The sequence below is a fragment of the Brassica rapa genome, unplaced genomic scaffold (assembly GCF_000309985.2).
Source record: "Brassica rapa cultivar Chiifu-401-42 unplaced genomic scaffold, CAAS_Brap_v3.01 Scaffold1005, whole genome shotgun sequence".
NCBI lineage: Eukaryota > Viridiplantae > Streptophyta > Magnoliopsida > Brassicales > Brassicaceae > Brassica > Brassica rapa.
The window spans coordinates 113,077-126,841 of record NW_022610939.1 but is presented as its reverse complement, the minus strand read 5'-3'; the positions used below and the strand labels follow the sequence as shown (position 1 = coordinate 126,841).

Sequence of the window (13,765 nt, the reverse complement as noted above, 5' to 3'; positions counted from 1 at the left end):
TCCGTGGCTGTCCGTGTGTGTATGTGTGTGTCCGTCAGCACACACAGGACGTCTGTGGCTGTCCATCAGTACACATATCAGCACGTTGGTCCTTGGACTCAGCACCTGAACCTTCCCGTGGACTGTTCGGGTGATTTGGCCCACGTGGGCTGTCTGTTCAGTACACACAGGACGTCCGTGGGTGTCCGCCAGCACACAGGACGTCCGTGGTGTCCGTGTCTGTCCGGTGCAACACACACAGGACGTCTGTGCTGTCTGTATGTGTCCGTGTTGTCCGTCATAACACAGGACGTCCGTGGCTGTCCATCAGTACACATATCAGGACACTGGTCTTTGGACTCAGCCCGCTGTGATGAGGCCATCCAAGTAGAGGTTCCCATAGTTAGGCGCGGTCCGACTACCCGGAGTGGAACCAGGGCCTTGCGAGAAGGTTTCACCAAAGCTGTCCAGCATATCCTTGATCAAGATGGACAGACTGACCAGGACCAGCTGCTGATTGAGAAGATGGTGCAGTTGAAGATTCAAGATCAAGCCGGCCCAAAGGAGGTTCAGGACGCGGCCGACCCAATCCAGTTCAGACTCAACCAAGCCGGACTTCTCATCTCCACATCCGAGCTTGGTCCAGACTCAGTTTCCGTTTCATCCACTCCAACTCTTTCCGGTTCTGAGATCTAGCCGACCACCAAGGGGAGTAGCATGTGTTGTACTCTTTTTCCTCACCAGGTTTTGTCCCATTGGGTTTTCTTGGTAAGGTTTTAATGAGGCAACATGCAAGCATGCTATTAGCCTTGGTCTAAGCCTTCTCAAACCGACAACCAGATGTCTGGTTTATTTTAATTTATTTGGTTAAGACTTTGGGCTAATGTTTCAGCCTCATTTTCGGCCAGCTTGTTTAAGGCCTTTTATCTTTGAGTCTCATAAGGGTAAACCCTATATAACTCCATGAAGTTGGCGATTTTTGCCTAAGTCTTTTATGAAATAATTTTGCCTTTGCAAACCTAAAACCCTAAGTCTTTTTCTGTGAGAAACAAGAGAGAGCAGCCGAATCTTATCAAGCTTCAAACCACCAAGCTTGTGGCGATTCTTCACCTCCATTCCATCCATCGATTTGCCTTGAGAGTGATACACATCCAGCAAGCCAAATCCCATAGCTATCCACCTCCATCCACTGTTCTTGTTGAGAGAGATACACATCCAGCAACAAGGATCCATCCCCCATACTTCTATCCTTCTTTTATTTTTGTTTATCTTGCATCATATAGTTCTAGAGCTTTTTCCATTCATTATAAAACCCATAAAAAGTCATATTTGCTTCTGTTCTTCATTGATCATATTGTTTTCTTCCTGTTCCTTATTTTGATTCATAAAAACTCATAAAAATAGCATTCTTTTGTTTCAGGAACCAGATCGGCCAACTCCCAACCCATCGCGACCGTCTAGCCGTCCCATAGCCGTCCGTCCGTCCTGTCCAGTCCGAGTTCTCGAACCTCAGACCGTCCGTCCGTGCAGTCTGTTTCCTGGCCTGTATCATTTTGGTATCAGAGCTCAAAGCTCCTACACCTTCGGTTGTATCCTATCCTTCTGGCTTTTGTTAATTGCTTGTTTTCATTCCTTTGAACTTCAAAAAAAAAATGAATTTTGTTCTTGCTGTTCTTGGCGAGTTCAAAACTGTTTTCTTTTTGGCATATCTTTTGATCCATCGATATTTTTTACTTTCCTTTTTCGGATTTCCATTTAATTGCATTTAATATTTCCTTGGCTTGCACTTCAAGTTTTTCCAATTTCAAAAAAAAAGAAAAGAAAGATTGTACTTTCCATTTTTAAATTTTTGAAACTTAACTTAAAAAAAAGGAAGTTTTACATTCATTGCATACCTATTTAGATATCCTTTTCCTTTCTCTTTGATCCCTTGCAGATTACTCTTTCTTTCTTCCTCTCTTGTCGCAGGAGACATGGGAGACCTAAATGGAGCACCAACACATGCCGAGATCAATGCTCAGCTGATGGCTAACCATGCTGAACTCCAAGCCGCACTGGCTACTGTGACTGAGCAGCTGGCTCATATAGCAGGAAGGGATCGAGCTAATGTACCACGGCCAAGGAGGAGAAACCAACCCATTCCAGAGGAACAACAGTCCCAATCCAGTGAGGACAACTCGGACACTGACCGTACCGAACCGGAAGAGCCGCGGCGCGAACGTGCCGGACGTGGAAACCGACGGGAGTATCGGGTCCAAGGCGATGGGAGCCCGGTCCGAAGGAGATTCCGAGACGATGAAGTAGCTTGGCAAGGAGGCAAGGATCTCAAACTTACTCCTCCAACCTTTGCTGGAAAGGTTGACCCGGACGCCTACATTGAATGGGAGAGGCGCATGGAGTACATCTTTGAGTACTACCGCTATACCGAGGCCAAGAAGATCGCCTTAGCCGCAGCCCAACTGACGGACAATGCCCTAACCTGGTGGGACAGGGAAGTAGCCGAGGTTGGCAGAGTCTATAGGATTGAGACTTGGGATGAGATGCGAGCTAAGCTCCGTGCAAGGTATATTCCCTCATACTATCAGCGGGACTTACTAAAACGTTTTCGCAAGTTGTCTCAGGGTACTAGGTCCGTAGAGGAGTACTTTGAGGAGTTTGAGGCTCTCAAGAACAAGCTCAGGACGCGCGAGACCGAAGAGGTTATGATGGCTCAGTTCTTGGAAGGCCTTCAAGACCGCATCGCTCGCAAGGTGGAGAGGCAGACCTACGTCAACTTCAATGATCTCCTCCACTATGCCATCCAGGCCGAGCAGCACATTAAAAGGAAGAACGCCTCTAGTGCCAGGAACAAGACGCCATGGGCTTCATCCGGATCCAAGGGGCTGAGAAGAACAAATCCATTGAAGTGGAAAACCGGTTCAAGAAGAGCCAAACCGACCAGTCCAAACCAGGTTCATCCGAACCAGGTAAGGGACAAACACAAGCTCAAAGAACTCGTGATATTACTTGTTTCAAATGTCAGGGGAAGGGGCACTACGCCAGGGACTGTCCGAACAAGCGTGTCATGATCCTTAAGGCAGACGGCGAGTATGAGTCCCAAGACGAGGCCGATGTAGAGATGGCTGACTCAGGAGACGAGATAGTGGACTATGCTGAAACTGGTGAGCTACTGGTGGTCAGACGAGCTCTCAGTGCTCTCTTTGATCCAGAAACCGTCCAACGAGAGAACATCTTCCATACTAGATGTAGCGTGGAAGGCAAGGTATGTAGTCTAATTATTGATGGTGGCTCTTGCACTAACGTGGCCAGCAGGTACCTTGTTGAAAAGTTAGGACTAGCAAAGTTGCCACACCCCAGGCCATACAAGCTCAAGTGGCTCAATGATGAGACGGAGCTTAAAATCTCGGAGCAAGTTGTTGTTTCCTTTTGTATTGGTAAGTACCAGGACCAGGTGAAGTGTGATGTGGTTCCTATGCAAGCCGGTCATCTACTGTTAGGGAGGCCTTGGCAGTTTGACAAGGAGACTATTCACCATGGGAGGACTAACATCTACAGCTTTACCCACAACAACAAGAAGCACAGCCTGGCTCCTCTCAGTCCACAAGAGGTGTACGAGATGCAGAGGGCCATGGATCAGTCTGGATTGTTTAGTAAAACTAACCTTTACATCTCTTCTAGTAAATTGATTAAATCATTGCAGCAAGACACACAGGTGCTACTAATGGTTTTCAAGGAAGGTTGTTTTGCAGGTTTTGAGGCACCAGATTGTCCAGCTGAGATGCAAGGACTAATGGACCAGTACAAGGACGTGTTCCCTGAAGAGATACCAGCCGGCTTACCACCCCTCCGAGGCATCGAACATCAGATAGACTTTGTGCCAGGCGCCCCACTTCCAAACCGAGCCGCATACCGAGTCAATCCGGAGGAGGCTAAGGAGCTGGAGAGACAGGTCCAAGACCTCATGGACAAGGGATACATTCGAGAGAGTCTCAGCCCATGTGCAGTACCCGTCCTATTGGTGCCTAAGAAGGATGGAACATGGCGTATGTGTGTTGATTGCCGAGCCATCAACAACATCACCATAAAATATCGGTACCCCATTCCTAGACTTGATGATATGTTAGATGAACTGAGTGGTTCCACCGTGTTTTCCAAGATTGATCTTAGGAGTGGCTATCACCAAGTTCGGATGAAGGAGGGAGACGAGTGGAAGACTGCTTTCAAGACCAAGCAAGGCTTGTATGAGTGGCTGGTGATGCCCTTTGGTCTTACCAACGCCCCTAGTACCTTCATGAGGCTTATGAACGAGGTTCTAAGGCCTTACATTGGTAAATTTGTGGTTGTCTATTTTGATGACATATTGATCTATAGTCAGTGCTTATCCGATCACATTAGTCATGTAGAACAGGTTTTGAAGGCTCTCCGGCAGGAAGGACTCTTTGCCAATCTCAAGAAGTGTGTATTTTGCACTGACCAGTTAATATTTTTAGGCTTTGTTGTGAGTTCACAGGGTTTGAAGGTCGATGAGGAGAAGATCAAGGCCATCCAAGACTGGCCCACACCGACCACTATTGGGCAAGTCCGAAGTTTCCATGGCCTAGCCAGCTTCTATAGGCGGTTTGTCAAGGACTTCAGCACCATTGCTGCACCCATGACCTCAGTGATCAAGAAGAATGTATCCTTTGTTTGGGGCCCTGCCCAAGAGGAGTCTTTCAACAAGCTTAAATATAGTTTAACTCATGCACCCGTTCTTACACTCCCTGATTTTAATAAAACTTTTGAGATTGAGTGTGATGCATCAGGTACAGGCATTGGAGCTGTCCTCACTCAAGGGGGCCGACCAGTGGCATTCTTTAGTGAGAAACTGAGTGGAGCTGCCCTCAACTACCCAACCTATGACAAAGAGCTATACGCTCTAGTAAGGTCCCTTGAAACTTGGCAGCATTACCTTTTGTCTAAGGAATTTGTTATTCATACAGATCATGAGACACTTAAGCACTTGAGGGGACAGACCACACTCAAGAAGAGGCACGCCAGATGGCTCGAGTTCGTGGAGACCTTTCCCTATGTGATCAAGTACAAGAAGGGCAAGGACAATGTGGTGGCCGATGCACTGTCCCGGAGACACACTCTCATTGTGACCATGGAGGCCAAGATCATGGGTTTCGAACATATTAAAGAATCTTATGCCACTGATCTTGATTTTAATGAAGTTTTCAGGAACACTGAGAAGGGGGCTTTTGGGCCATACTACCAGCATGAGGGGTTCCTGTTCAAGGGAAAGAGGCTGTGCATTCCCAAAGGAGCCATGAGGGAACTGCTGGTTCGGGAGGCCCATGGTGGCGGCCTCATGGGACACTTTGGTCGGGACAAGACCTTGAGTGTCCTAACTGAACATTTCTTTTGGCCAAACATGAAGAGGGATGTGGAGAGCATATGCGCCAAGTGCACTACTTGCCTCAAAACCAAGTCCAGGTCACATCCTTACGGTTTACAAATGCCATTACCGATTCCTAACCACCCTTGGGTAGACATTTCTATGGACTTTGTGCTGGGTTTACCCAAGATAAACCACAAGGATTCCATTTTTGTAGTGGTAGACAGGTTCTCCAAGATGGCCCATTTCATAGCCTGTAACACCACTAATGATGCCACTCAGACCGCCGACCTATTCTTCAAAGAAGTGGTCCGACTACATGGTGTTCCTCGAACCATTGTGTCTGACCGTGATGCCAAGTTCCTCAGCCATTTCTGGAGGACACTATGGGGCAAGTTCGGAACCAAGCTACTATTCTCGACCACTTGCCATCCCCAGACCGACGGCCAGACTGAGGTAGTAAACCGTACGCTTTCTCAACTGTTGAGAGCTACGGTCGGTAAGAATTTAAGAAATTGGTTGTCTTGTTTGCCTTTTGTTGAGTTTGCTTATAACCATGCTAGGCACTCTACTACTAACCTGTCACCTTTTGAGATTGTTTATGGGTTTCAGCCAGAGACTCCTTTAGACTTCACCGAACTGCCCAGCTCCATGTACCGCAGTCGTGATGGAGTCGCCAAGGCAGAGTTTGTTAAGAATATGCACCTAAAGGTCAAGGAGAGGATAGAAGCCAAGGCGGCTAAGGTCAAGGCCAAGTATGACCAGAAGAGGAAGGAGGTACTGTTCGAACCCGGGGACTTGGTGTGGTTACACATGCGGCCCGAGAGGTTTCCAGAAGCCCGGAAGTCCAAGCTCTCTCCTCGTGGGACAGGACCATTCCGCATCCTAAAGAAGATCAACGACAACGCCTATATCCTTGACCTCCCTGCTGAATTTAAAATTTCACATACTTTCAATGTCTCGGATTTGTCTCCTTTCCATGCAGATAGTGATGACTTTGCAGATGATGGTGTTCTGAGGCCAGAACCTCTTCAAGAGGGAGGGAATGATGAGGCCATCCAAGTAGAGGTTCCCATAGTTAGGCGCGGTCCGACTACCCGGAGTGGAACCAGGGCCTTGCGAGAAGGTTTCACCAAAGCTGTCCAGCATATCCTTGATCAAGATGGACAGACTGACCAGGACCAGCTGCTGATTGAGAAGATGGTCCAGTTGAAGATTCAAGATCAAGCCGGCCCAAAGGAGGTTCAGGACGCGGCCGACCCGATCCAGTTCAGACTCAACCAAGCCGGACTTCTCATCTCCACATCCGAGCTTGGTCCAGACTCAGTTTCCATTTCATCCACTCCAACTCTTTCCGGTTCTGAGATCTAGCCGACCACCAAGGGGAGTAGCATGTGTTGTACTCTTTTTCCTCACCAGGTTTTGTCCCATTGGGTTTTCTTGGTAAGGTTTTAATGAGGCAACATGCAAGCATGCTATTAGCCTTGGTCTAAGCCTTCTCAAACCGACAACCAGATGTCTGGTTTATTTTAATTTATTTGGTTAAGACTTTGGGCTAATGTTTCAGCCTCATTTTCGGCCAGCTTGTTTAAGGCCTTTTATCTTTGAGTCTCATAAGGGGTAAACCCTATATAACTCCATGAAGTTGGCGATTTTTGCCTAAGTCTTTTATGAAATAATTTTGCCTTTGCAAACCTAAAACCCTAAGTCTTTTTCTGTGAGAAACAAGAGAGAGCAGCCGAATCTTATCAAGCTTCAAACCAACAAGCTTGTGGCGATTCTTCACCTCCATTCCACCCACCGATTTGCCTTGAGAGTGATACACATCCAGCAAGCCAAATCCCTTAGCTATCCACCTCCATCCACTGTTCTTGTTGAGAGAGATACACATCCAGCAACAAGGATCCATCCCCCATACTTCTATCCTTCTTTTGTTTTTGTTCTATCTTGCATCATATAGTTCTAGCTTTTTCCATTCATTATAAAAACCCATAAAAAGTCATATTTGCTTCTGTTCTTCATTCATCATATTGTTTTCTTCCTGTTCCTTATTTTGATTCATAAAAACTCATAAAAATAGCATTCTTTTGTTTCAGGAACCAGATCGGCCAACTCCTAACCCATCGCGACCGTCTAGCCGTCCCCTAGCCGTCCGTCCGTCCTGTCCAGTCCGAGTTCTCGAACCTCAGACCGTCCGTCCGTGCAGTCTGTTTCCCGGCCTGTATCACGCTGGCCCTTCCCGTGGACTGTTGGGTGATTTTTGCCCATGTGGGCTGTCTGTTCAGTACACACAGGACGTCCGTGGGTGTCTGCCAGCACACACAGGACGTCTATGGCTCTCTGTCAGCACACACAGGACGTCCGTGGCTGTCCATCAGTACACATATCAGCACGTTGGTCCTTGGACTCAGCACGCTGACCCTTCCCGTGGACTGTTTGGGTGATTTTGGCCCACGTGGGCTGACTGTTCAGTACACACAGGACGTCCGTGGGTGTCCGCCAGCACACACAGGACGTCCGTGGGTGTCTGCCAGCACACACAGGATGTCCGTGGCTGTCCGTGTGTGTCCGTGTGTGTCCGTCAGCACACACAAAACGTCTGTGGCTGTCCATCAGTACACATATCAGCACGTTGGTCCTTGGACTCAGCACGCTGACCCTTCTCGTGGACTGTTCGGGTGATTTTGGCCCACGTGGGCTGTCTGTTCAGTACACACTGGACGTCCGTGGGTGTCTGTCAGCACACACAGGACACCCGTGTGTGTCCGTCAGCACACACAGGACATTTGTGGCTGTCCGTGTGTGTACGTGTGTGTCCGTCAGAACACACAGGACGTCCGTGGTTGTCCATCAGTACACATATCAGCACGTTGGTCTTTGGAGTCAGCACGCTGAACCTTCCCGTGGACTGTTCGGGTGATTTTGGCCCACGTGGGCTGTCTGTTCAGTACAAACAGGACGTACGTGGGTGTCCGCCAGCGCACACAGGACGTACGTGGGTGTCCGTGTGTGTCCGTCAACACACACAGGACGTCTGTGGCTGTCCGTGTGTGTCTGTGTGTGTCCGTCAGTACACACATGACGTCTGTGGATGTCTATCAGCACGCTGGTCCTTGGACTCAGCACGCTGGCCCTTCCCGTGGACTGTTGGGTGATTTTTACCAACGTGGGCTGTCTGTTCAGTACACACAGGACGTCTGTGGGTGTCCGCCAGCAACCACACGACGTCCATGGCTCTCTGTCAGCACACACAGGACGTCCGTGGCTGTCTGTGTGTGTCCGTGTGTGTCCGTCAGCACACACAGAACGTCTGTGGCTGTCCATTAGTACACATATCAGCACGTTGGTCCTTGGACTCAGCACGCTGACCCTTCCCGTGGACTGTTCGGGTGATTTTGGCCCACGTGGGCTGTCTGTTCCGTACACACAGGACGTCCGTGGGTGTCCGCCAGCACACACAGGACGTCCGTGGGTGTCTACCAGCCCACACAGGATGTCCGTGGGTGTCTGCTAGCACACAAAGGACGTCCGTGGCTGTCCGTGTGTGTCCGTGTGTGTCCGTCAGCACACACAGGACGTCCGTGGCTGTCCATCAGTATACATATCAGCACGTTGGTCCTTGGACTCAGCACGCTGACCCTTCCCGTGGACTGTTCGGGTGATTTTGGCCCATGTGGGCTGTCTGTTCAGTACACACTGGACGTCTGTGGGTGTCCGTCAGCACACACAGGACACCCGTGTGTGTCCGTCAGCACACACAAGACATCCATGGCTGTCCGTGTGTGTACGTGTGTGTCCGTCAGCACACACAGGACGTCCGTGGCTTTCCATCAGTACAAATATCAGCATGTTGGTGATGTGGTCATCAGATCAGCAACCGAACCAGAGGTCAACCCAAAGCCCTACTTAACCAGCCAAGGCGCCAAGCAGAACACATGTGCACTAAAAATATTGTATCTTACAAACCAGGAGGGTTTAAGTCACGAGGATAATTTTTATGGATTCTACACTCCAGAAGGAGTCCAGGCCAATTGGAATTGGGCTAAAATATTCACGGAGCAAGAAGTTATGAATTTTGTAACTCAGAGGTTTCTCAGCCCGTCCATCTGCGAGTACCCGACTTTAGAAGGAGATTCCAGCCCAGGGAAGGAGCGGCATGAAACAAAGCCCATCATTGGAGTCAAGAGGAGTTTATCAGCTTTCCAGAAAGCCAAATTTCAGGAGAAATGGACACGAAAATCAGAAGATATGTTCAATTTGCCAGAACCGGTCAAACCAGTGCTACACTCGCCTCAATTGGAAGCTAACCGGTTCAATCAGCTTCAAACCAGAAATTGGCGACCAGGAGATCATTTCAACCAATCAGGAGGTATTCCAGAAGTACTTAGCTGCACCAGAACCCAGGAGATCAGTCGGTTCAATGGAGAATCACTTAAATCAAACCGGAGCTATTTATGGAAAGATTGGACAATCTTTTGGTTTGATCCATTCCAAGCAATTCCAATCCAACCAGGAGAACCAGACGACATCCAGACATAAACAAAGACATCCAGGAGACATTATACACGAGCCAGAAGAGTTCTACAACTTCATCCCATGCACCAGCCCACATAGGAATAAGAAGATCCCCATTATCACCAAACTGCCTTATTTGGAGTCTCAAGCATTAAAACTCCAACAGCTCTTTTTCCTTCAGTCTATGCACGACATCAGCACCTTCCAGACCATTAAGAAGATTCCCAGGAAGCTCACTTACCCCCTCAAACCGTCCAGATACAAGGAGGACACCATCTACATTCATTTGGCCAAGATTCTCATCATTAAGCCTCCAACGGCTAGTTTTCAAGGAGCCATCAATTCTTTTGCTTCCAAGATTCTTATTTCGATTTTATTTCTTTCCTTATGTCATTTTATGACTGTTAGAGAGTCCTTGGTCGAGCCTATAAAGCTCTAGTCTTTGTTTCATTGTAAATCACCCATCTTTGAAAGTATTATGAATTATTCAGTTTTTCTAGTTTTGTCAAAACTATTGTCCTAAGTCTTTTGAGTGTGTGAGACACAACTCTGGAGCAACTTGACTTATCAAAGCCTCCTTTCACAGAGCTTTGTGGCGTCCATCATCCCATCTCCATCCATTAATCGATCTTGAGAGTGATACACATCCAGCAAGACCGGTTCCATCTTCATTCATCTCCCATCCATTGATCCTTGTTGAAAGTGATACACATCCAGCAACAAAGATCCCATATCCATCAATCTATCCCTTTTCTATTTGTTTTTATTCATATTGTCATTTTGATTCATATTCATATTTGTTTCTGTTTGCATTATAAAACTCTAAGAAAACTCATAAAAATCGGTTCTCTTGTTTTCAGGTTTAAACCTTGGTTCCACCATTCTATCTATTCGTGGGTTACCTCCCCTGTGCCTACAACATTTTGGTATCAGAGCTGAAGTTCCTGAATCAGGTTATATCTATCCTTGCATCATATTTCATTTGCTTGCATTTGTTTTGTCTTTATCGAAAATCAAAAAAAAAAATTCCATAAACAGTCTTTTGCTTCAAGTTTTTGTTTCTGCATATTTTGTTCTTGCTGTTCTTATAAACAACGAAAAAGAAAAAGAAAGTTGTGCTTGATTCATATTACTTTCACTTAGTTTCGAATTCCTGTTAGTTTCCTTTTTGTTTTGTTTCCATAATCGAAAATCCCATAAACATTGTCATTTTGAATTTGTTTCCTTTGTTTGCATATCCTTCAAAAAAAAAAAATCATACTAGTTATTGTTTCATGCCATATTAGTTGGTCCATTTCGTGTTTGCATTGAGAAAACCAAAAAAAAAAAAAATAATTTTTGCATACTTTATTTCATTTCGGTTCATAATTGCATATTTTATCGGTTTAGTTTAAATTGCATTGTGCACTTGATTTATTTTGGTTCGACCAGACCTTCCCATTTCTTCACTTTATCTTTGAGAGTGTTTTCAGGAAGCCATGGTAGGAGAAACACACGGCCAATGTCAGATGGCCAAACAGAACCAACATTTGACAGCTTTGCAAGAGGTTGATCTGATTGCACAGCTGAGGAAAAGAAAGAAGGCACAAGGCCAACGTCCACAGCCAGGAGAAAGGAGATTTGGAGATGCTCCAGAGGCTGTCTATGTCGAGCCCAAGCCACCAGATCCTTCAAGGATCAATCAAACCCCAACTTCTCAAACCCACAAACATCATGTTGTTAATTCTCAATTTAATTATAACTCTTTTGCTGATAAAATTAAACTCTTTACATTTTCAGGAAAAAGAGGTTATCTAATATGGGAGAGGAACCTTGATGAATGGTTTCACTACAACAACATCTTGAAGGAAGAGAGGCTTGCTTATGCCATTGAACAACTTAGAGATGATGCCTTTGAATGGTGGGTACAAGAAGAAGGTGATAGATGGTTTTACAAGGAGCCAACTATCAAAACATGGAGAGCTCTTAAGGAAGTCATGAGATATGAGTTTGCACCCAAGATTACAAGTTCTGAAATCCAGGAACTATATCCAAGGAGGTATCCAACTCATGGTTCCAAAGAAGCAAGAAAAGATGTACCAAAAGAAGGTCATAGAAGCTTGATCCATCAAGACCAGATTCGGCCAAACCAGAAGACCACGGTTTGCTATGATCAAAACCAACCTATTGAGGTCCCAAAGACCATGGAGGAGAAGAAGTTTGTCAGCCAAGACACATTGGCCAGACACAAAGAAAAACCAGACAAACTGATTTTTCAAGAAAAGGCCAAGGTAAGTCCTATACTTGATAAATTTGTTTGTAAATCATCTCCCACTGTTATGAGTCACTTGTCTTTGTCCAAGGATGATAAGATAGGTCCTGAAGTCAAGAAAGACACGATCTCAAAGTCCTTGTTGGATTTAAAAGTTGTTCATGATTTAAGTCCAAGGAATGATGAGATTTCAAACCCAGAGAAAGAAGAGGCATCAAGCCAAGGTAAGTCTTCTAAATTTAAAGATTTAAAAGATCAGACATGTTCTAGATGTCATAAAAGAGGACACTTTGCTGTAGTTTGTCCTACCAAGAAAGCATTGATAGAAACATCAGTAGAAGAGAAAACAGAATTATCTATGAAAAGTGATAGTTTTATTCAATCTGATTTATTGATTCCAAATTCTTATGTAATGCACTTGTCTTTGTCAAAGGGTGATGTAACAGGAAATAAGGAGCATGAATTCAAAGGAGAGGAGCCACCAGGCGCCACACCTGTGATGGACCAGAAGATGGTTCAAGACACAATGCAGTCCATGTTGCTTAAAGAAGCAAAACCGGTCATAAAAGTATCCCAACAAGGTAAGTTTCACACACCACCTTTGGATACTAGTACTGACGTGTGTGTTCTTGGTACAGGTAGAACAAATGAAAGCTATAAGCTTATTGTAGTTCCAAAGAAAGAACCAGACCCTAAGCTCAGCCATGAACCCACTTCTAAGTGGAAACCGAAATCTGAACAATCCATTGTTCAATTTCCAAAACCTATGGTAAGATTCCTTTTAGATAAGCATGTTCTTAATATTTCAATGACAGATATAATGCACTTGCTTTTTGTCCAGAATGTTGAGAATTTTTCAGGTTGCAAGGAAGAAAGCTTCAAAGAAATCCCACCAGATTATCTTATGTTGCTAGGAGGATCAACTCCAAAGATGATCAGAAACGTGGCCACCAAAAATTTGAAAGACCATCCACTCCAGAAGATAAGAAATGACCATGTCCAGAGCAGAAGCGTGATCCATTCCTATTTTCTCAAAGGAGAACCACCTGATACAAATTCCATTCCCAAACCGAAACAGTTCCAAGGTAAGGTTTTAGAATCTCAAAAGAGGATGAAAGCTGACTTGCTCTATCTTGTTGCAGGTTACATAGTTTCGAGGTCGAAACCTTGTCAAGAGGGAGGGGATGATGTGGTCATCAGATCAGCAACCGAACCAGAGGTCAACCCAAAGCCCTACTTAACCAGCCAAGGCGCCAAGCAGAACACATGTGCACTAAAATACTTTATCTTACAAACCAGGAGGGTTTAAGTCACGAGGATAATTGTTATGGATTCTACACTCCAGAAGGAGTCCAGGACAATTGGAATTGGGCTAAAATATTCACGGAGCAAGAAGTTATGAATTTTGCAACTCAGAGGTTTCTCAGCCCGTCCATCTGCGAGTACCCGACTTTAGAAGGAGATTCCAGCCCAGGGAAGGAGCGGCCTGAAACAAAGCCCATCATTGGAGTCAAGAGGAGTTTATCAGCTTTCCAGAAAGCCAAATTTCAGGAGAAATGGACACGGAAATCAGAAGATATGTTCAATTTGCCAGAACCGGTCAAACCAGTGCTACACTCGCCTCAATTGGAAGCTAACCGGTT

At 45.9% G+C, this 13,765-nt stretch overlaps 1 protein-coding gene across 1 annotated transcript; it reads left to right on the top strand.

Moving 5' to 3' along the window:
* Nucleotides 1-10,618: 10,618 nt before the first annotated feature.
* On the top strand, nucleotides 10,619-12,693 carry LOC117131507. The gene is made up of 2 exons (XM_033283613.1): nucleotides 10,619-12,346; nucleotides 12,556-12,693. The coding sequence occupies exons 1-2, from the start codon at nucleotides 11,350-11,352 to the stop codon at nucleotides 12,558-12,560; spliced, it is 1,002 nt and encodes a 333-aa protein (XP_033139504.1). The 5' UTR covers nucleotides 10,619-11,349; the 3' UTR covers nucleotides 12,561-12,693.
* Nucleotides 12,694-13,765: the final 1,072 nt, after the last annotated feature.